The sequence below is a fragment of the Sarcophilus harrisii genome, chromosome 2 (assembly GCF_902635505.1).
Source record: "Sarcophilus harrisii chromosome 2, mSarHar1.11, whole genome shotgun sequence".
NCBI lineage: Eukaryota > Metazoa > Chordata > Mammalia > Dasyuromorphia > Dasyuridae > Sarcophilus > Sarcophilus harrisii.
The window spans coordinates 342421111-342442693 of record NC_045427.1 but is presented as its reverse complement, the minus strand read 5'-3'; the positions used below and the strand labels follow the sequence as shown (position 1 = coordinate 342442693).

The 21583-nt window shown below is 36.7% G+C and overlaps 1 protein-coding gene across 1 annotated transcript in view; it reads right to left on the bottom strand.

Moving 5' to 3' along the window:
* Positions 1–21234, bottom strand: part of KLHL3 (kelch like family member 3) — a 175258-nt gene extending 154024 nt beyond the window's left edge. Inside the window, exons 1-2 of the mRNA XM_031953008.1 lie at positions 20580–21234; positions 9640–9759 (exon numbers count right to left, since the gene is read on the bottom strand). Of these exons, the coding sequence (XP_031808868.1) occupies positions 9640–9759; positions 20580–20593 (134 nt within the window). The 5' untranslated portion in view covers positions 20594–21234. The remainder of the gene's footprint in view (positions 1–9639; positions 9760–20579) is intronic.
* Between the last annotated feature and the right edge of the window lie 349 nt (positions 21235–21583).

Below are 21583 nucleotides of genomic sequence, written 5' to 3'. Positions count from 1 at the left end.
TGGGCAAATAATTTAATATTACAGGCCCCAATTTTCTCATCTCTAAAATGAGAAGGTTGGATTTGCTGGCCTTTGAGGTCCCTCACAGTTTGTCCAGAAACTTTAACTCAGGTCAGGGTTTTTATACATTGAAAAAATATTTAACTTCCAACTCTGTCTAGAGCACTATTCTGGCAGTGAGGGAAAACATGCCAAATTTAGATAAGATATGGTACCTGTCCTCAAGAAGCATACAAATCTGGGAGCAAAAAATAAGAAAAGATAGATTGATGCAGAACATTGTATGAAAAATAACCTAAGGATTATGTGAGTTTTAAAAGGAAAAATCTTTACCAACAAGGGAACCAGAGAATGTTACCATGGAGCAAATGGCATTTCAGTTGGTCTTTAAAGGATGAATAAGAATTCAAAACACAAAGATGGGGAGGGAGCTCTACAGTATGCACAAGTGCTATTCTGATCTCCGAGGAAGAAGACTCAGAGACTGAGCTTACAGTCTAATAATAGGAAGTTAAGAAACAAATGCTGAAATATAAAATTTCACATGATAAAAGCATTCAAGAGGAGCAAGAATAGTCTGAAATGAGAGATGTGAGGAGGCAGAGATGGCCAATCCTGCCAAACACTTAACAGCAATCTTGAATGAAGGACCAAGAAGTCATTCTACTGCACTTTCTTTAGATGGGAGTCTAGGACCAAGGAGATGGAATTTCTTTTCATTAATACTAGCAATTTTGATCTTCATTTTAACAGACAAAATGAGGTTTCTGGGATTCTCTATAAATTCCAAATACGTGTGCATAAGACCTTTGGCTATTACTCTTCCTCTTTCCAAGAATAATCAGGGTGGTCTAGATCTTAGAGGGGACCTCCCAAAGGCCTCGAGACAGAAAGGAAATCCTGAGTGGCTTGGCAAGTTCTGATGGGAGAAATAGCAATCTATCCCTCAAGGACAGAAGTGCAGCTGTGTAGGCCACAGGCTTGAGGTTTAAAGGGAGAGAGAAAGGTAGAGCAGCTGGTGTATTACCATACCAAAACTTCATTCTCAGGGAAGCAAACCTAATAGAAAAGTTGTGAATTGTGTGATTCATAAATAGCAGAGCACATGTGTGCTTGGGCTAAAATAGTTTTTAACTGAGAAAAAAATGTGAAAACCCTGTTTAAAAAAAAATTGCAAGTCCTTAGAATATCACAAAACACTTAAATTAGTTTAATCCACAGAAAGTAAGATCCTTTAATCCAATTTTCCACAAAAGGCACAAATATGAATGAGACTCATTCTTTCAATTGAATCAGCCTCCAAGGTACTGAAGCATATACTCTTCTTTTAACTGCTTCACTTTGATTCACTCCCACCTGTCTCCAACTTTAAGAAACAAGTTACTGAGATTTTTTCCAGATCTAATATTTTAGGGTTCTAAGTGGGGTGCTACAGAGCTGTGGCACCCAACGACCAAAATGAAAACACTATGTACATGGAAAGCTAATCATATGTTTGTTGCATAAAACTTAGAAATAGAACACAGTCCAGCTCCATCTAAGTTCATTTGATTTCACTGCACTTTATCCTTCTATTTTGCAATTGATTATATTCTGAACTACATTTTATTTATTTGAATATTCATTTTCCCTTGTTGGGTTGTAAATTCCTTGAGAATTGGAATGATTTAATCTCATTTGTTTTCTACATCTAACAGTTACTTAATAATAGTTGAATGAATGAACAAAAATCTGGGTTGGGAACAAGCAGAAGAGGGAGTGAAACAAATCTGATATAACACAAGAACATGCTCTTCCAGGAAATGAAGGATCAAAGAATTATAGAATGCTACAGGCCATCCATCTATTCAAACCTCTATCTGATCAAGAATTCCTGCCATATTTATGACAAGTGGTCATCTAGCCTTGAAAATTTACAATAAGGAGGAAACCATAAGACAACTATTTCATCCATTAAACCTAAAATTTAATTAAGTATTCCTTATAAAATGCCTAAGCCTGCCTCTAATTTCTTCATTGTTTCTAAGACTATCCTCAAATGCCAACCAAAATAAAACTGGAGTTCAAATCCTGGTCCTTCTCCATCTATAGTCCTCATGACATCAAAACCTCTCTTCTCTTAGCCAAACACATCTCCAGTTCCTTCAGTCAATCTTTGTATGGTATTATTTCTAGTTCTCACCATTCCTAGGTGTCTTCCTCTGAATGACAATGTCCTCAGCTGTCAATATCTCCCAGATGATTCAGCTGAGTAAAACTCCTTTGTTGGAGTTCTCCCTCTATGACCTACCAGCATCATAAAAGTTCCTCATGGCTTTGTTGTACTTAGGTAAGAGAGAAGAGATCTTAACAACCTAAGCCTTCGGTTTTCTGAACCAACAGTTTCCATAATGATACCACTACCATTTAAACAAAAACTAGCCTAAATTGTATAGAATGAAGAATTAAGATATTGCTCCTATCATAACTTCCAAACTTAGTTTTCTTTCTCTAGACATGATATAAAAAAATTTGACACAGGAAGTTGAATGGAAATTACAAAGAGACAGATTTAGGATCAAAATAAGGAAAACTAAATAAAAGAAAAGAAGTTCCCCTAACAATTAAAACAATCCAAAAATGGAGGGAGCTGAATTTGGGGTCATCAGATGTCTTCAGATAATTGATAGGGATGTTGAAGAAAAAATTTCTCCATATGGATTGTATGGCTTCTGAGGTCTCTTCCAACCTTGATATTCTATGAGAAGAGAAAGAAAAACTGTGAGAGAGGTAAGATAACAAAACACCCTTAACAGTGTGCTTAAAGAACAAAACAAGGGAAAGATAGCAAGCTAATCCATCTTTGTTTGGTGAAAATTAGGTGGTTGATGTCACAATGGATTTCAACTATCTGTACTTTCCTTATCTCAAATCATCACAAAAATAAGGAAAAAACTGTACAAAGCAAATAGAGTCATATATAACTAATCTAGTCAAATCCCACAGGTTGAAGGAAGTAAATGGTATCTGAAGAACAAGGATAAAACATTTTATATACTATAAGCTCAGAGGGCAAGATGCATATGTAGAAGACCGGAGCTCTGAGAAAAGTATACTTGAAGCAAAGATACTTACAGCAGGGTGTTTACTCAGTATGATTGATGAGATAAGGTTCTTTAGTTCACATATACTTGGTACTTAGTGTGATGTAATGGTTCTACAATTGGCACATGCTCAGTGTGCTATAGTGACGTAATTGTATGTGTGAGCTTGAGCTCAGACTCCAGACTCCAGAATCCAGACTCTATCCCTGACCATCCTAATGGTGACTCTCCTACTAAGACCAATACCCGTCCAGAGATCCTCCAGAAAGCTAGCCAGACATTACAATTTGGCATCCAAACGTGGGGCACTGAAAGAAGCACACTACATTTTGAGACTCTGGAAGCAAAGACCTACACTCAGCAGTTCAACTGACCTAATCATTGAGAAGTCCCTGTGACCCAGAAATAGGGTGAGTACAAAAATAGACAACCAGGAAACTTTGGTAAGAACTAAACTAATCACTTTCATTTTCAGCGGAAATGGGGCAAATACTAAGAAAAGAGCCTTCCCCACCTTGAGGGAAGTGTGTAGCATGCATAGTTAAGTTAATAAAGAAGCAAGGTTTGTTGGTAACTTCGAAGCAGATCACTGGGCTCTTAACTATATTAGAGTGCATGTCTCCTTGGCTCTCTAAGGAAGAAAAATTAGAGGCAGATATGTGGAAACTAGTGGGAGAGCAACTAATTGAATATTATGAAGCTAATGGTACTGATTCAATTCCTGAGGAAACATTACTTATGTACCATATAATAAAATTGGCTTTAATGGAGCCCAGAAGTTCTAAAATAAGGAAAATTTTTAATGAGTTTAATATGTTTCATTTCCACCTATGCCCCAACAGGTGCCCTTAGGCCACTCTACATCTCCTGACCATCCTCCCTCAATTTCACTTCTTGGGCAGAGGAAGAGGAATGAGAGGGGCAGTGACACCAACAGCACCACCCATGAAGCAGTTTTGTCCACCCTCTATGACACGATTGCAAAAGGCACTAAAGTTAGAGGATGGACATCTGATTTGAGAATAGAAGTATACCCTGTGATTAAAGAGTTTGACTCTTCAGGTCAAGAAAGAAGAAGGTACACTCCTTATAATCTGGAAATTATCAAAGATCTGAAAAAGGCCTGCACTCTTTATGGGTCTACATCATCTTATGTTAAGATGATATTAGAGAATTTGGCTTATGAAATTTTAACCTCTAGTGATCAGAAATCTATAGCAAAAACATGTTTAGAATCTGGACAAAACTTGTGGCTTTCTGAGTATAGTGAACTCTGTAGAATACAAGCCCATTGACATAGGCAACCTGGACTTAATATACCAGTCACCTTTGATCAACTAGCAGTTTTAGGTCCTTATGCAGACACTTTAGCACAGATTAATTACCCTGTAGCAACATAGGAGCAAAGTGCTTCCACTGCTGTCAAAGTATGCACCTTCCCAGGGAGACAAGATAGAGGGGAAGCCTTCACGAAAATAGTGCAAGGTCCAAATAAACCCTTTGCTGATTTCATGGGATGTCTGCAGACAGCTGTCATACAAACTATTAGTGAAAATGCAGCAACAGAAATTATAAGACAGCTTACTAGAGAAAATGTTAATGAGGTTTGTAGAAGAAGTATACTAGGACTACACAAAGATGCTCCTTTAGAGATCATAAGATGCTGTGCCACAGTGGGCACAAATACCTATTATACCCAGGTTATGATGCAGACTTTTCAAGATCTAAACATGGGAAGACAGGGTGCCTTTTACCAAGGGACTTCCAGAGAGACTTGTCAATGCTTTCAATGTAGTAAAGTAGGGCATTTGAAAGCTCAATGTTGGCATTTAAAATAGAGTAGGAGAACAAGACCCAAAACCCAAAACCCTATGTCCAAAATGTAACAAAGGCTTCCACTGGGCATCAGAATGTAGATTGACTCAGGGAAACAAAAAGGGGGGCTCAGCTCCAGAGCCCCACCAAAAAAACATGGAGCATGATGGCAGCCAATGTTACACGCAGAGAGTCTTTGGAAGTTCAGTACTCCAAAATGATCAATCAGTTGAGAAGCAATCTGATAGGGGAAAGAGATTACAATTGGGGAGAATAGAGTTGTATGCAGCTGGGACTACTGAGATATCCCCTAGAAAGCCAAAATCTATCCCTGTCCGGCCTATATATCCTTTGTCTCCAGGCACAGTAGGCTTGACCATTTCACCTCCTGAGAGTGCTTACAAAACAGTGTCACAGTGGTAGACACTGGTGCAGATCATACAGTCATTAGAGATGCAAATTGCCCCAGTCACTGGCCAAAGATTAAGGCAGACACCCATATGTCTGGCATAGGACGGTCAATAGCAGCTGAACTTAGTGCTACCCTTTTAAGATGGATATCTGAAGGTGAAACAGGAGTTTTTACTCCTTTTATAGTTGAAAAAATCCCCATCAATCTATGAAGAGACATCTTACAACAGTTAGGATTACAATTGAGTACTTTGGCTTTTTAGACAGGGCTGCTGTTGAAGGCCTGCCTGCCCTCTCACCTGTTCCCATTCAATGGAATACACCAGTGTGGGTGGAATAGTGGCCCTTAACAAGTGAAAAAATTCAGGCCTTATTAGATAGTACAGGAGCAACTTGACCAAGGAAACTTATAACCTTCTCTAAGTCCTTGGATTTCAATTTATTAAAAAAAAAAAAAAAAAATCTGGAAAATGGAGGATGTTGACTGATTTAAGAAAAGTAAACGAAGATGGAAATTATGGGAACTCTTCAGCCTGGACTTCTTTGTCCTTTTTTTTTTTTTTTTTCTTTTTTTTTTTTTTTGTTCTTTCTCCTACTCAATTGCCTAGAGAATGGCCTCTTTGGGTTATAAATATTAAGGATTGTTTCTATTCTATCTCTAGATAAGGAGAATATGAAAATATTTGCCTTTTCAGTGCCTTGAATTAATTTAGCTGAGCTTTATAAAAGACAGTTTTAATTATTTATTATATTTAATTAAATACAAGTATTAATTATAAATTATAAAATTATATAATTTTATATTATATTATAATATACAATAATTTATATATAATATAAATATGTATTATAAATCTAATATAGTATATTTATATTAATGTATTAATATAAATATAATATATTATAAATATATTATATAATATATAAATATATAATATAATAAATATATTATATAATATTATATAATAATGTAATTATAAAATTAAATACAAGTATTTAATTATAAAAGACAGTTTTTTAAAAATGGACAGTTTTTATCAATATAATTGGCCATATTAATAACCAAATTAACAAAAACCATATGATCATCTCAATAGATGCAGAAAAAGCATTTGACAAAATCCAACATCCATTCCTATTAAAAACACTTGAAAGTATAGGAATAAATGGACTTTTCCTTAAATAATCAGCAGCATCTATTTAAACCAGAGTAAGCATAATATGTAATGGAGACAAACTGCAACCACCCCATAAGACTGAGGAAACAAGGTTGCCCACTATCACCGCATTATTTAATAATTTGTATTAGAAACGCTAGCTTTGGCAATAAGAGCTGAGAAAGAGATTAAAGGAATAAGAATAGGCAATGAATAAGGAAACCAAATTATCATTCTTTGCAGATGACATGATGGTATACTTAGAGAACCCCAGAGATTCTACTAAAAGTTATTAGAAATAACCAAACTTTACCAAAGTTGCTGTTTATAAAATAAACCACATAAGTCATCAGCATTCTTATATATCACTAAAAAAATCCAACAGTCAGAGTTACAAAGAAAAATTCCATTTAAAGTAATACTATTATAAAAATATTTGGAATCATCTGCCAAGGGAAAATCAGAAACTTTATGAGCAAAATAACAGACCACTTTTCACACAAATTAAGTCTGATCAACCAATTGAAAATATTAAATGCTCTTGGATAGGGCAAAAATAATAAAGATGACAATATTACCTAAACTAATCATTTATTTAGCCATGCCAATCAGACCCAAAAAACTATTTTAATACCAGAAAAAAAAAAAAAATCATATGGAAAAAAAAAGGTCAAGAATTTCAAGAGAATTAATGAAAAAAAAATCAAATGAAGGTGGCTTAGCTGTACCAGATCTAAAATTATATTATAGAGCAGCAGTTACCAAAACCATTTGGTATTGGCTAGAATAGATTATTGATCAGTGGACTAGATTAGTCCAAGGGACAAAACAGTAACAACTATAAACCTTTACTGTGGGAAAATTGGAAACTAATTGGTAAAACTAGGCAATCCACACTTAAACCGACACCAAGATAAGGCAAAATGGGTTCATGACCAGGATAAAGAATGAAATTATTAATAAATTAGAGAACAAGGTTTTACCTCCCAGACCTGTGGAAGGGGAAGGAATTTATGACCAAAGAAGAACTAGAGACTTAATCAAAAAAGAAAATTTCGACTATACCAAACTGAAAAGTTTTTGTAAAAAAAAACTAATGCAGACAAGATTAGAAGGGAAGCAAAAACTGGGAAAATTTTTCAGTCAAAGGTTCTGATAAAGGCCCATTTCCAAAATATATAGAGAATTAACCCTAATTTATAAAAAACAAGCCATTCTCCAATTGAAAATGGTCAAAGGATATGAAAGACACCCGATGAAGAAATTAAAACTATTTCTATCATAAGAAAAGATGCCCAAGTCATTATTAATCAGAGAAATGCAAATTAAGACAACTCTGAGATACCATACACACCTGTCGATTGGCTGAGACAGGAAAAAATAATGATGATTGTTGAGGGGACGGGAAAATGGGGACATTGATGCATTGTTGGTGGAGTTTGGAAAATCCAACCATTCTGAGAGTAGTTTGGAACTATGCTAAAAAGTTATCAAACTGTGCATACCCTTTGACCGCAGTGTTACTTTACTGGCTTATATCCCAAAGAGATTATAAAGAAGGAAAGGGACCTGTATTGACAATGTTTTAAGCCCTTTTGAAGTGGTTGAAACTGGAAACTGAGGAGTCCATCAGTTGAGAATTGAATAAATTGTGGTATATGAAATTGGAATATTATTTTCAAGAAATGACCAACAGGATGATTTCGAAACCTGGAAAGACTTAATAACGATGCTGAGTAAAATGAGCAGGACCAGGAGATCATTATATACTTCCAAAAAATTATATGATGACCAGTTTGATGGACCTGGCCATCCCGCAATGAGATCAACCAAATCATTTCCAATGGAGCAGAATGAACTAAAGCCCCCAGAGAAAGAACCTGGGAGAACTAAAAACCATTACATTGACTTCCAATCCCTATATTTTTTGCCCACCGATTTTTTTTATTTTTCACAAGTAATTGTACAATATTTGATTGACTTTTTTTACAGCAAAATAACGTTTTGGTCAGGTATACTTATTGTGTATCTAATTTATATTTTAATATATTTAACATCTACTGGTTATACTGCCATCTGGGGGAGGGGGAGGGGTAAGAGGTGAAAAATTGGAACAAGAGGTTTGGCAATTGTTAATGCTGTAAAGTTACCCATGCATATAACCTGTATATAAAAGGCTATTAAATAAAAAATTTAAAAAAAATCCAACCAGAAAAATCTGACCAGTGAAGGAGATTTGGCTGAGGAAATGTCTTTACTAAACTTGGATAGTAAGAATAAGAGAAGAAACTTATTCTAAATGAATTTTCAAAGTTTCTCTTCAACCCTAGACCCTGCACAGAAAGGAAAAGCAAGGAAGCTAGGAGGACAAACTGAAAGCTTACATTAATACATTTGGGCAGAGCAAAAAAAATTTTTTTTTCTTTGTTCACAAAAAGCTAAGCAGATATGCTATGCCCTCTGACTCTCTTGTTCTTAAGCAAAGAAAAGAACAGATACATCCATCCCATGAAAAGGAAATATATGCCCAACCATGCCCTCCCTTGCTCAAGGAAGAATGTATGCTTTATTCAGGAATGAAGGTAAATCTTATTCTTAAACTTCTGCAGATTTATTTTTTCTTTTTTTTATTAAAGTATTTTTATTTTCAAAACATATACATAGATAATTTTAAGGCTCTTTTCAAACTAAGTCTAAACTCAGTCTGAGGAACAAGCTCCATCTGAGTATGAGAACATGTATATCAGCATTCAGAATCTTTAATCTGCAATCGTGGGTAGAAGTTCCAGTCATTCTATAATTAGTCTTCAAGCAATTAGCTTGATTGAAAATGAAATTTATGAACAGACCTGCTGTACTCATAATCTTTTTATGGTATTTGGTTCTAAGGTAATATACTCTTCAGAGAGAAAGAGGAGAGGAGAGGGAGCTTTTTCAATTTACACAAGCTTTGTTCTCTATAAATTTGAAATGGGGAATAAAGTCAAACCAAGATGATTTCCTAGAGTAGGCAGGAAAAGGTATAGCACAGGGTTGCTGTCCTAACTCCCCTTGCCTTGAACTCTTAAACAAGAACCATGAAAATGAAAATGGCAGGCCTATTGGTATTCATTCAAGAAACTCCAGGGGGACAAGTTTCCTTGACAAAAGTACATGTGAAATGGAAGAAGTACCTCCGTAGTTCATTCATAACCTTGAATGCCTTTCCCATGTGGGCAGGATTAATTGTAATTGTCCTCTGGTCCTTCTCTTCATCCTCACATTCCACCAGGGATTGGGAACTTGACTTTATGCTATAAAAGGAAGCAAGGAGAAGGGTCACACACATGGATTGTTTTCACCGAAAATCAAAAAGCACAGAACACTCAAGTGAGAGTTCAAAAACTGAATCACAGAAAAAAGAAATGAACTTGGAGACAGAAGTTCAAATTTGAACTCATACCTGAGTTCTAAATCAATGTCCATGGAATCCTACATGAGATCCTATCACAGAGGAAAAGATTCCAAAATATGGAAGAGAGAAAGAAAAGCCCTAGAAACAGATTCAAAGAATCTAAATTTGAATCCTAGCTCTGTCACCCACTGCTGTTAATAAGCAGAATGCTGAACTCAAACTCAGCAAGGGCTGTGTATAAATACCATCTTAGATCTTTACTAGCTGTGTAATTGTGAGCACTTAAATTTTAATAGGCCTCAGTTTCCTTATCTAGAAAATGGAGGCTTGAACTAAACTGAGAATTCTTAACCTTTTTGGCCTCAGGGACATCTTCTTAGAATTAACATTTTTAAACAATTGAAGCAAATGCTAAATTTCAATTAAAAGTTGGTGAAAATCAAGACATTTTTTTCCTTGGCTAAGGACTTACTGAAATCATGCATGAGACCTTGGACTCATGATTAAGGGTTTCTGGGTTAGGGCAGCTACACAGAGCAGTGGAATGAGTACCAACCAGCCCTAAAGTCAGGAGGACCTGAGTTCAAATGTGGCCTCATATACTTAACACTAACTGTGCAATTCCAGGCAAGTCACTTAATCTCAATTGCTTTGCCAAAAAAAAAAAAAAAAAAAAAAAAAAAAAAAGTAAAAGAGTTCCTTAATTATATAAGCAGCAAGTCTCTTAATTTAAACCCAGCTCTTTTAACTCCAAACCCAGCACTCGTACAACTATATTTTGTATATAAAACAGAAATTCACTCTAACTAAGGCACTCAGTTTCACACACAAGCAACAATCAAAAGAGTATCCCAATCACTTCTTGGCTTTGCTTCATTCAAAATAAAAAAAAAAAAAAGGGAACTGGACTAAATAGATGTAAGAGCACATCCCCACCAAATACAGTTAATTCCCATTGAGCATAAGCATTGCTTTCACTTATATATTTATATGTGCTTTTCAGAGTGTTTTTACATCCTTATTACTTGATCCTCATAATTGATCCATAGGAGAAGAAGGGAGAAAGGATAGGTCCTGTGATATCCACTTTCAGACAAGGAAAGTGAAGTTTAGAATGGTAGAAAATGACTTGGTTACCTGGATCAATGAGTGGGAGGAGAATCCAACTCTACCAACTAATCAACCTGCTTCTTTTTTTTTTTTTAAACTACCTCCCTATAAGAGTCACTAGTTGTTGTGGATGTAGTCTTCTTGACCCCATTTGGAACTTTCTTAGCAATCTTAAAAGTGATTTGCCAATTTTTCCTCCAGCTTATTTTACAGATGAAGAAACTGAGGCAAGCAGGATTAAATAATTTGCCCAAGTCCACACAGCTAGTAAATGTCTGAGGACAGATTTGAACTCAGAAAGAAGAGTTTTCCTGACTTCAGATTCAATGCTCTATCCACTGTAATACCTAACTGTCTACTAGGCATATAGTAGCAGTTTTCAAAGAGTTGGAATACAACAAACCAAGATAAAACTCAAAACTCAATAAAAAAAAAATATAAGCTCAATATAAAAATGGTACTGAGCATAATTTTTTAATTTACCATTTAATTTTAAAAATTTTATCTCTAAATTTAAATTTTTAATTGACTTTTTTGCCTCTATGCTTCACAGGCAGCATGACACAGTAGTGAGCTGATCTCTGAATTAGTACCACCTGGATTCAAGTCCAAATTCTGACCCAAACTTTCTCTGGGTCCTTGGCTAACTTCTCAGTGCTGTAAGCAACTAATTCCCTATGTTTCAAAGAAAGTGCCAACCTTCACTGGTAGAGAAGGATCCTTTCCAGGATCCTTTCACCAAACATAGGCCCATTGTCTCTCCTTCATCATTCTATAGGCATCAAGGATCTTGATCGTCCATTTCATTTGCCCAAGATACCATGACAAATTTTTCCTGCCTCTAATCTCTTGCACACTGCCACAGACTAACACTACAAAAACTAACACTTCCATCTTATCATATCCAATCTGTAAAAGCCTTCCTGATTCCTGTGATGATTTGGACAATACTCTTTAAGTACACAAGGCCCACCACAATCAGGCATCAAGCTGTTCTTTCCAGCTTGATCTCCTGCCATTCCTATCATTTGATCATTAGGTGTAATGCCTTACACTTTACCACTTCCATGCTATGATTTCTTCCTTCATCCATTCTAAACCCCTAAAATACCCCTAAATTATCCTTCAAGTCACTTCAGTTCTCTGAGGCTTAATTCTTCATCTGCAAAACTGATAGGGATATTACGTATACTACTTACCTCCCACAGTTAAAAACCTCAAAGCATTATATAAATGTTAGTTATTATTCTAAACAATTAAATTGTTTAAAAGTATTTTTATTGTTTAGAATTAAAGTGACTCTCCCAGTAAGTCTTTCCCATATTCCTCTTTATCCTCCCCAAGCAATAATGATATTCCCAAACATCCCATAGCACATTTTTTCACTTCAATAAAGCATTTAACATTTAATAGTTTATATTATAGTGTTATGTGCCAGAACTCTGAACTTGAAACAAGGATTCTTACAAGGTATTAAGTCAGTGGAATTGATGAGACAATCTAGTTTAGCATGGTGCTTAATCGTTCTCTAGTTCAGTATATGCACTTAGTACTTAATATAGTTCTACAAGATTCACACCTATGATAACAGCATATAAACTCGGACAAACCCAACCAGACTCAAATGGAGATCTAGAGAAGACAAATGGACTGGAGGCTGAAGCACAAGCCCTTGGACTCAGATTCATTCATTCCATCTCACACCACCTTGGTGGCAGGCTCTCCTCCTGCAGTTCTCCACTGAGACCAAGGCCAGTCTGAAAAGGTCTCCAGAAAGCTGCCCAGCCCCAAGAAGGAGATAATAAAGGATTTGGACTTTAACACCTAGCTACTCCTAGCTAGGTGTTACTCCTAGCTAGGTGTTAGGTGTTACACCTGGCTACCAGTATTGTGATTACTGAACTGAAATGAAGGCTGCTCCCAGAGACCCCAAGAAAACCAAACCCAGAGAACATTGCATTATAGTCACCTCTATTGGTGTTTTAGTTAATCAATAAACAACTATTAAATGTCTACCATGAGGTAGATTGTGTTAACTGTAGCAATACAAAAAAGTAAAAGAAAATACTTGCTCTCAAATATCAATGAATTAATTAGACAGCAAACAAATATATTCAAATTAAGACAGGTTGGGAAAGGCTTCCTTAAAAGATGGGATTTTAGTTGGACTTAAGGAAATCAGGGATAGAAACAAATTCAGAAGATAGAAACAAAGGAAAACATTCTAGGCTTTGACCATCCATTGTTAGCTCTTTGAGAGCAAGTACCATGGAACCAAATGTCTAGTCTCATTTTGTATGTCTCTCCCAGGGACAAAAAAGCTGTGCATGTAGTATTTAATATTTGTTAGTGGAAAGAATAAATACATACATTTAACCATCATGGTAAGCACTATTCATCCAAAAACTTGCCATCTCTAAATTCTTCCCCTTATAAACAAATTTAAGAAAAAGCATTCCTGCAAATCATAGTACCAAACTGTACGATGCACTTTTTCATTCAAATTCTAGGGAAAATTTTTCTAAATAAATTCTACTTTACAAGAGAAGTACTGTTATAGAATCACAGAATCTCAGAGCTAAAAAGCTATTTACTTCAACAAGTACCTAAATAAAAATCCCCTCAACAAAATATCCCAATCTTTGCTTGAAGACCTCCAGTGAAGGGAAATCCATTACCTTCTAATATTCCAAGCCACTGTTCTACTTGTTAGATAGTTCCTCTTTATTAGAGCCTCAATTTCTCTCTCCTTCTCCTTCTTCTCTTCCTTCTCTTTTTTCTCCTCCTCCTCCTCCTCCTTCTTCTTTGTCTCTCTCTCTCTCCTTTCCTCCCTTCCTCCCTCTCTCTCTCCTTTCCTCCCTTCCTCTCTCTCTCTCTCTCTCTCTCTCTCCTCTTTCCCTTCTTTCCCTTCACTTCCTCTCTTCCTTCCTTCCTCTCTCTCTATCTCTTGTCCCTCTGTATATAGATATAAAATATAGAGACCGACATATATCCATACAACTTCTTCCTCTTCTCAACTTCGAGCCTCAACTGGTAAGCTTTCTCATTTTCTTGCTCCAAAAAAAAGCTTCCATCCGTAATCAAGCATTTTTCTAGATACCACACGCCAGTTCAGGTCAATTTAACCTAGTTTTAGAATTCACTGGAAACCAAAATTCTGGTATCAGATCTACAATAGAAATACGTCATCAAACAAGAAATCAGCTTTAGAAAACTTTCCCCAAAAAATCTTTTTATTTGGGCATATTTTAGCCATCCAAAATTAGGCAAGCCAAAATCTATTAAATCCTAAGGCATAAAAATCTGGGCACTGGGCAGAAGGAAAGTTTTTCTTTACTTGGTTTTATTTTTTCCCTTGAAAACTTTTTTAGCCAAGTATTTCCAAAATGAAAAGTTTGGTTTTAATCATCATGGTTGAAGCACATATCAGCTTCAGATAATATATTCTTTTTTTTTTCTTTAAACAAATGGTTCCAACTGTAACATCTGAGGTAGTGTTAAGATGTCTTGAATATTTGTGAATGAATACAATAAGTTTCTTATAATAAAAAATGAAAACAATTCTTTTGTATTTGTATTTGTAAAGTATTGTGGGTACTACTGAGAAAACCTAGGTTTACTCTCAGAGCTGCAATTTATCAACTGTGACTTTAGTAAGTCATCGGATTTCTCTGTGCCTTAGTTTCTTAACTACAAAATGAAAGAAATCTAATTAGATGACCTCTTAAAACTCAGATTCAAATCCTGCCTCTTACTGACCCTTACAGGTTAACTTTGGACAAGTCACTCGTCCAGTGTCTATCTTAATCTCAGGGGTCTTGATCTCCTTTCTACTCAAACTCCTAGATGTTTCCATGTATGTACTTTTACCTGGCAGTGAAGATGTGACTAAGAATTCATGAAGCATCACCTTTTTAATGAGCATCATCAGATTTACAGAGACACCTAATATTTCCTGGGTCAAATGTGAAAAAAAAACAAACTCCTCCCTTTGTGGCTCATCTCAGGTACCTCCCCCTATGGGAAGCCTTTTCTGATCCCCCTAATTCTCAGAGCTATTTCCCTGCACAAATTAGTCAGCATCTACTTAATCTGTATTTGTATGCTCCCAAAACTCAGTAAAAATATAAACTCTTTAAAGTTAAAGATGATATTTTATTTGGTCTTTATACTTCCCCAAAGCCTGGCACTGTAACTTTCACACAGTAGGCACTTCATAAAGATGTTCAAGTGGAATTTTATAAAGTTAGTTCCACAAGCATTAGCATATAGACTACAAGCTACTTAAAGCACTTACAACTAATGCTATTGCCTAAGTCCCTATCTCCTATTGTGTCACCTAACACATGTTGGTTGTATTGTACTTTATGTCCTGTACAGTGATCTCATATAAGAAATCCAAATGCAAAACTCTAAGGGAGAAAGGGGAGGAGGTAATCCAAGAAGAAAAATCAACTGACCCATAGTGCATTTTACAATTAAAACCCCAGTTCCCTAATTTCAGGGAAAAGGAATCATCAGGTACTAGACAAAGCCAAGTGTAAAGAAAAATGATAGGCCACATCTCTCACATTATCATATATTTCTTCCAAAGCTGCTCTTTCCTAGAATCCTGGAAAATTGGGAACATAAGCCTACATTCTTTCCACCAGGTCAGATGGCTGATGTAGATAACTGCAAATAGTTAGAAACAAGCAAGGCTGCCACAGCAAATGCCTATTTACTTACAGATCTCCATATCCACACACTTACTCTATAGCTACAGAAGTGGTTACCCTGGTACCTGAGAGCCCTTCAATTCTGCCTGGTCAATATCCATTTTCTTTTGTGAAGTAGAAAACATATCCACCTTGTTCCATCTTCTGAAGCTACTTTATTCAGCATAAAAAATAAGAAATATTTCATGAAGTATTTAGAATATTGAAAATAGAAGCTGAGCATGATAGGAAATCAGAATTCGGAAAATTACATGCTTTTCTTAATATTTTCGTCTAGTTGAAGGCATTTTGAAGGAGTCATGGGACCCAAGTTCAAATCTTGGTTCACTTATTACTTCAGCAAATTATTTAACTTCTATTTTCTTTAGTTCTTCCTTTTGGCAGGGGAAGGACAGGGAGGTGTGGACCCTCATTTTACAGATGTTAAGCCTGTTAAGATGTTAAATGACAATTAAGGTCCTTTCCAACTCCAGAGCTATAGTTCTGGATTGAACTATAGGAACAGAATGATTCATGACTGAATGAATGAATGAACATATTTATCACTTACTATGTATAAGCATTGCTGCAAATGCTGGGCATTCAGAAACAAAAGCAAATCAGTCCTTGCCACTAAGGAGCTGACATTCCAATAAAAAAACCATAAGGGAGTGATGATCAGTGAACAGGGTTCTGATCATGAAAGTCTCAGAGAAGGTGAATAATAAGGCAATCAAACGAATAAAAAAATTTTTTTCCCAGAGGCAATGGATTGATTACAATTCTCAGAGGAAAACGTGGAAAACAAAAACAAGAGGGAGTCTTTTAAGTCTCTTTAAACATCAGTTTCCTTATCTATAAAATGGGAATCTCACAGTACAATTTTAAGGGTCAAATAAGATAATATATATAAGTTGTTTTGCAAACATTAAGGGAAAGTGTAAATGTGTTGAATAAAAGATCTCTTAACAATCTGAACTGAGTAAGGGTAGGAGTATTCAATATAAGGGGAAGGATAGGAAAAAGAGGAAGGAATTACAATGAGCAGGAATAAGATCTGTTGGATTTAATTTGACCTTCAGAGCAGGGTGACATTCATCTCTTCTAGCCTCTTCTAGTAGTCTATACTACAGATGATTTACATGACTAAGTGACAGGCTTAAGAAGGCCATTATTTCTCTCCAAATCCCTGAAGCAAAGAGTTAACAGAGATAAATAGACTGAAAGTAGAAGGACTGAGAAAAAAATCCATCAAAATACAAATTATTCTTGGGGCATTAAAGAGTCATACATTTTAAAACTTTGGACTTTTTTTTACTTTAAATTCGTAATTTTAATTTTTTAATTTAAAGACAACCAAAGAAAGGTTCATAAATGTTTGGGGGTTTTTTCTTGTGCAGAGAACTAAAAATTAATGAAGGCAGGAAGTTGCCTAGGAAAGTGCACAGGTTTTTGGAATCAAGAGGATCTGATTTATAAATGCTGGTTTTGCTAATTACTATGTATGTGAGTATCATGGGTTATATATTCAATTCAGTTTCTTCTATAAAATGGGTGAGCTGTACCTCAACAACCCTAGCTTCTGATTCCAAATACACTTCAGAAAAGAGGGAGAGCAAAATCAGTTGGTAAAATATGTGAAGCCCAATGGAAAAAGAGGGACTAGGGATGGACTTTGAAAGATGTTATTTAACTGATAGAAGAGTGAGCATTCCAAGTGAATCAGGCACAGCCAGTAAAGAATGTGGCTATATTCTGGGATAATAATACAGAAAGTGAAAAGTGTAAACTAGGTCTTTTGTCATTTAATCGCTTCAGTTATGTCCAACACTTTGTGATGCCATTTGGAGTTTTCTTAGCAAAGATCCTGGAGGGGTTTACCATTTCCTTCTCCAGTTCATTTAAAAATGAGGAAAGTGAGATAAATTGGGTTAACTTGTTCAGGGTTACACAATTAGTAAATGTCTAAGGCCAGATTTGAACTCAGGAAGATAAATCTTTCTGACTCCTAGATTGTAAAGGGAAATAGATTCCAAGATTATGATGGGGGAATTTTAATTTTAGGAAGTAGGGAGTTATTCAAGCCTGTTCAGCAAGGGTGAAAATAGAAAACTGCCAGGTTGAATTTCTCTTTGCAACCCAGCCTTTTCATATAAGTGCTTATGAATGGGGGAATGTCCAAAAGGCAGGCAAGAAAGCAATGTGCCTTGGATAAAAAGACTCCTAAATAATCAATGATTAATGGAGTCAAGGACTGAAGAAACCCTGATCTCCTTAAAGTGAGGTTGTGGGAAGGAAAGGTAAGGAGAAATACTAGATCATGAGCTCCAGGAGAAGGGAGTAAGGGTAGACAGATTTTCCCTTCTTTAGATTTCCCATAGCCTCCCAATAATTCAATATTTATAACCTTTGATGATTAATTAGTTAATTGATTGATTGATTATTCAAGCAGCTAGGAAAATGTTGATAAAACTGTAATGATGGTATTGGCTTTAGCCTTTGCATTATACCCTGCCCTGAGGAAAACTTGCCCAGTAATAAAAGCTGTTTGAGAAGACTAAAAAATGTTGACTTCTTAATGAGAGGATCAAATTTCAATTATTATCTTTAATGATTACTATGTGACTTTGAACAAGTCATCTAAACAACCTCATCTAAAATAAAGGGCCATGAGGTGTCACTTTTAGCTCTATATCTTAACTATCTATGTGTCAGGTTTTGTGCTTGACAATTGCATATAGAAACAGTTCCTACTGGGGTTTTTTTCTATCTGGGGAGATAATGAGTACATATTTTAAATATATACAGAATAAATATGTCAGTCCCTTAAATTTAATACCCTCAGAGAGGAAATGTGGTATAAGGACTGGAGGATATAATCTGGAATTAGACCTGAGTGAATCACACTCCAAAACCTTAACTATATAACACCTAATGAAATCACTTTTTCCTCATCTGATTAAAAACAACTTACTTCCCAAAGTTGCTGTGAGATTAAAATAAGATAATATATGTAAAGTCTTCTATACATTATACAGTGAAGGAGCTATATAAATACATTCATATTATTATTATTACTTCTGCTCCAAGACCCACTAGACAACTCCAGTCCCTGAGCATCACTTCTTACTTTCCAAGAGTCTGACCTCTGCCTGACCTCACCTCCCTGCCTCTGAAATTTAAACACATACATAGTGGTCTCTTCTTATTCTCAACCATGTCCCTCCATCTAGGGCTTTAATAAAGTCTGTTTCTGGTTGCTGATAGCAGGATTCTTACAAGACTGAAAGAAAATGTTTGAAGTTCCAAAACTCCATTTATCCCCCACCAGATTGGGAAAACAATTCTCCAAAATTGTGGCTTCCTGACAACATTTTTAATAACAAGTCTTTCAGAAAGAACTCAACATAGAATACCTATTATCAACAGAACAGGGAGACATAAAATTTGAGATATCAATCCTTGAAAGCTGCCATCTTTTCAAGAAATAAAAATCAATCTCTGACTTGTATTTCATATACTGGACAAAATCTGTTTTCTTTCTGTAAGGATTACAGCAATAAAATATACTGTGCAGAGGGGGTCTCTTCAGATACTATACCAGAGACACAGCAATGAAACAATATTCCCACAATTGGGAGACCCTAGTGACTATAGAGAAAATGGTGCAGCTTGGGATTCCCACAGAGTTACAGGAGTTCAGAGGGAACCCATGGATTTTTGAGTTCTTCCAGAGACTCCCCTCTTGGTAGTCTTCGACTCAGTTATGCTTATTATCATTTTGTTGGGTTTTTATTGCCTAGCTTCCTTCTTATTTAGTCCATCAACTCACTATTATTTCTAAGAACTGCTGGCTCTCCTAGGAGGCTTTTCTTCACAAAAACGCAAAGTCCTTGCTAGCTTATGTAAGTGAAACTTCAAAAGATCACTGCTCCCATTCATCTTACTCTCTCCCACCCACCATCATTAAAAAATAAATTAAAAAAAAAAACATACCTGAAAGATATTTTGGTCTTCTCACTGATATATCCACACCCTAAGCCAGATATGTTCACTTACAAATAAAATTAAATCGTTAAGTAATAGGGTTTTTAGTGATTTGTGTGTGTACAAGCAGGTCTTGGTTACAATTCCTATTTTTAGTGCAGTTCCTTGTCTGAAGAAAGGGGTTCTGGGATTCACTGTGGCACACATTCTTTTCTGCATCATGAATTTTAAAAATATGGAACCAAAATGAAACTGGTCAGATCACTAGACGAGGTGACTATTTTCTTTCCTTCCACCGACAATTTGCACACAGACACGAGTGCTCAAGCAGACGGCAGGCACACACCAACTCCAGATAGGGCACAACAAGCATTGCATGCCTGCTTCTATTGGGCTTTCACTAGCGATTTCAAAGGCAATGAAAGACTTAAGCTGCGTGTAGTCTCAGCCCTTCTCAACTGTAACATCTGGAATTCGACTCACGACCCCTAATCACAAACCAGCCCAGAGCCTGGGAAAGGAAATGTCTCCTAGGATGAGCACGGATTAGGTAACCCGTCATCACCACAGCCCGGGTTTACTGCAACCAAGAAATCTATCTTCCTCGCACGCTCTGAGTTGGGTGTGGATGAGGTCGAGATCTGTCCGTCTATCGGTGCCTGCCTGTGCACCGGCCAGATTTCAGGAGACAAGTGGAATTTTAGGGAAACTTGGGTTTGCATCAGTGCTTGCCTGGATCCGGCATAGGCTGTCCAGTTTGATTCGATCCTATCAATTTCCCCAATGCAAATACAAAGGAGACAGACTGCAGTGCATACCCGCGCTCATACACTCACACGAGAACGCGCGCACGCGCGCACACACCACACACACACACACACACACACACACACATACATGTACATATACATACACATACACATACCTTTCCCCCTCCATTGCGGCGTCCGGTCCGGCACGAAACCCGGCTGCCAGCCCGGCTTACAAGTCCTCTTCACCCGCGGTTCCCAGGCAGCCAGTGAAGAGAGAGAATGAGAATGGAAGTCCAGGTTGGAAGGGGATAGAATCAGGGACAGTGATTCAGCATGGCTGCAATTGGATCCTCTTTCCTCCAACCTTCCTTCCTTTCTCCTTTGCTTCTCTCCTAGCAGCTAACACTGCAGAGCCGCCAGTGGCCGCGGCGGCAGCAGCAGCTGAAGAAAATGTCTTACCCAGAGCTCCCTGCAGCCCTTTCAGCTGCTAAAAGCGGCAACCCACTCCTCCTCCTCCCCTTTACCCTCCCCCTCTGGGGCTCACTACTTGGTCTCCTAGGAACCGCGGCTCCTGCTAAACCATGTGCGCGGCCATCACTCCAGCTGCTCCTGCATCTGCACTGAGAGGGCATCCCCGGTGCTCCCACAGAGCACCCATTTGTTCTATGGAGGAGTCCAGGAGTAACAAGGTTCTAGGCACAAGCATAGTTTTCTTCCTTGCTGCAGTCATTCCTGCAGTCTCTCTCAACTCAAAGATATCTTGCTCCATCCGTCTCTTCTCCCATTCGGCCAAATAATATGAAAATGAGGCCTTTAGCTGCATGTAAAGAAAGTGACTTCGGTTGGGGAGGGAAGTGTAATAAAGGAGAGAGGAAAGCGTAAAGTAGAAAAGCTTGCCCGTAAGGTACTGCCAAGGGCCCTTTCTCCCCGCCTGGTTATCATGAGCAGTTTCCAAAATGACTGAGGAAAAATCAGTTTGAGGATGATATATAAGGGGTAACATGAAAATAATGGTAGCCAAAACGAGACCATAAAATTAATACTTCTGATTTTTACAAGAGGAATATTATCACAATAAATAAAGATCAAATATTTTGTAAAATAACTCAAATAATGAACTTCAATATAATGAAAAGAACTGGAAACCTCCTTAAAGTATACAGCAATGACATTTGAT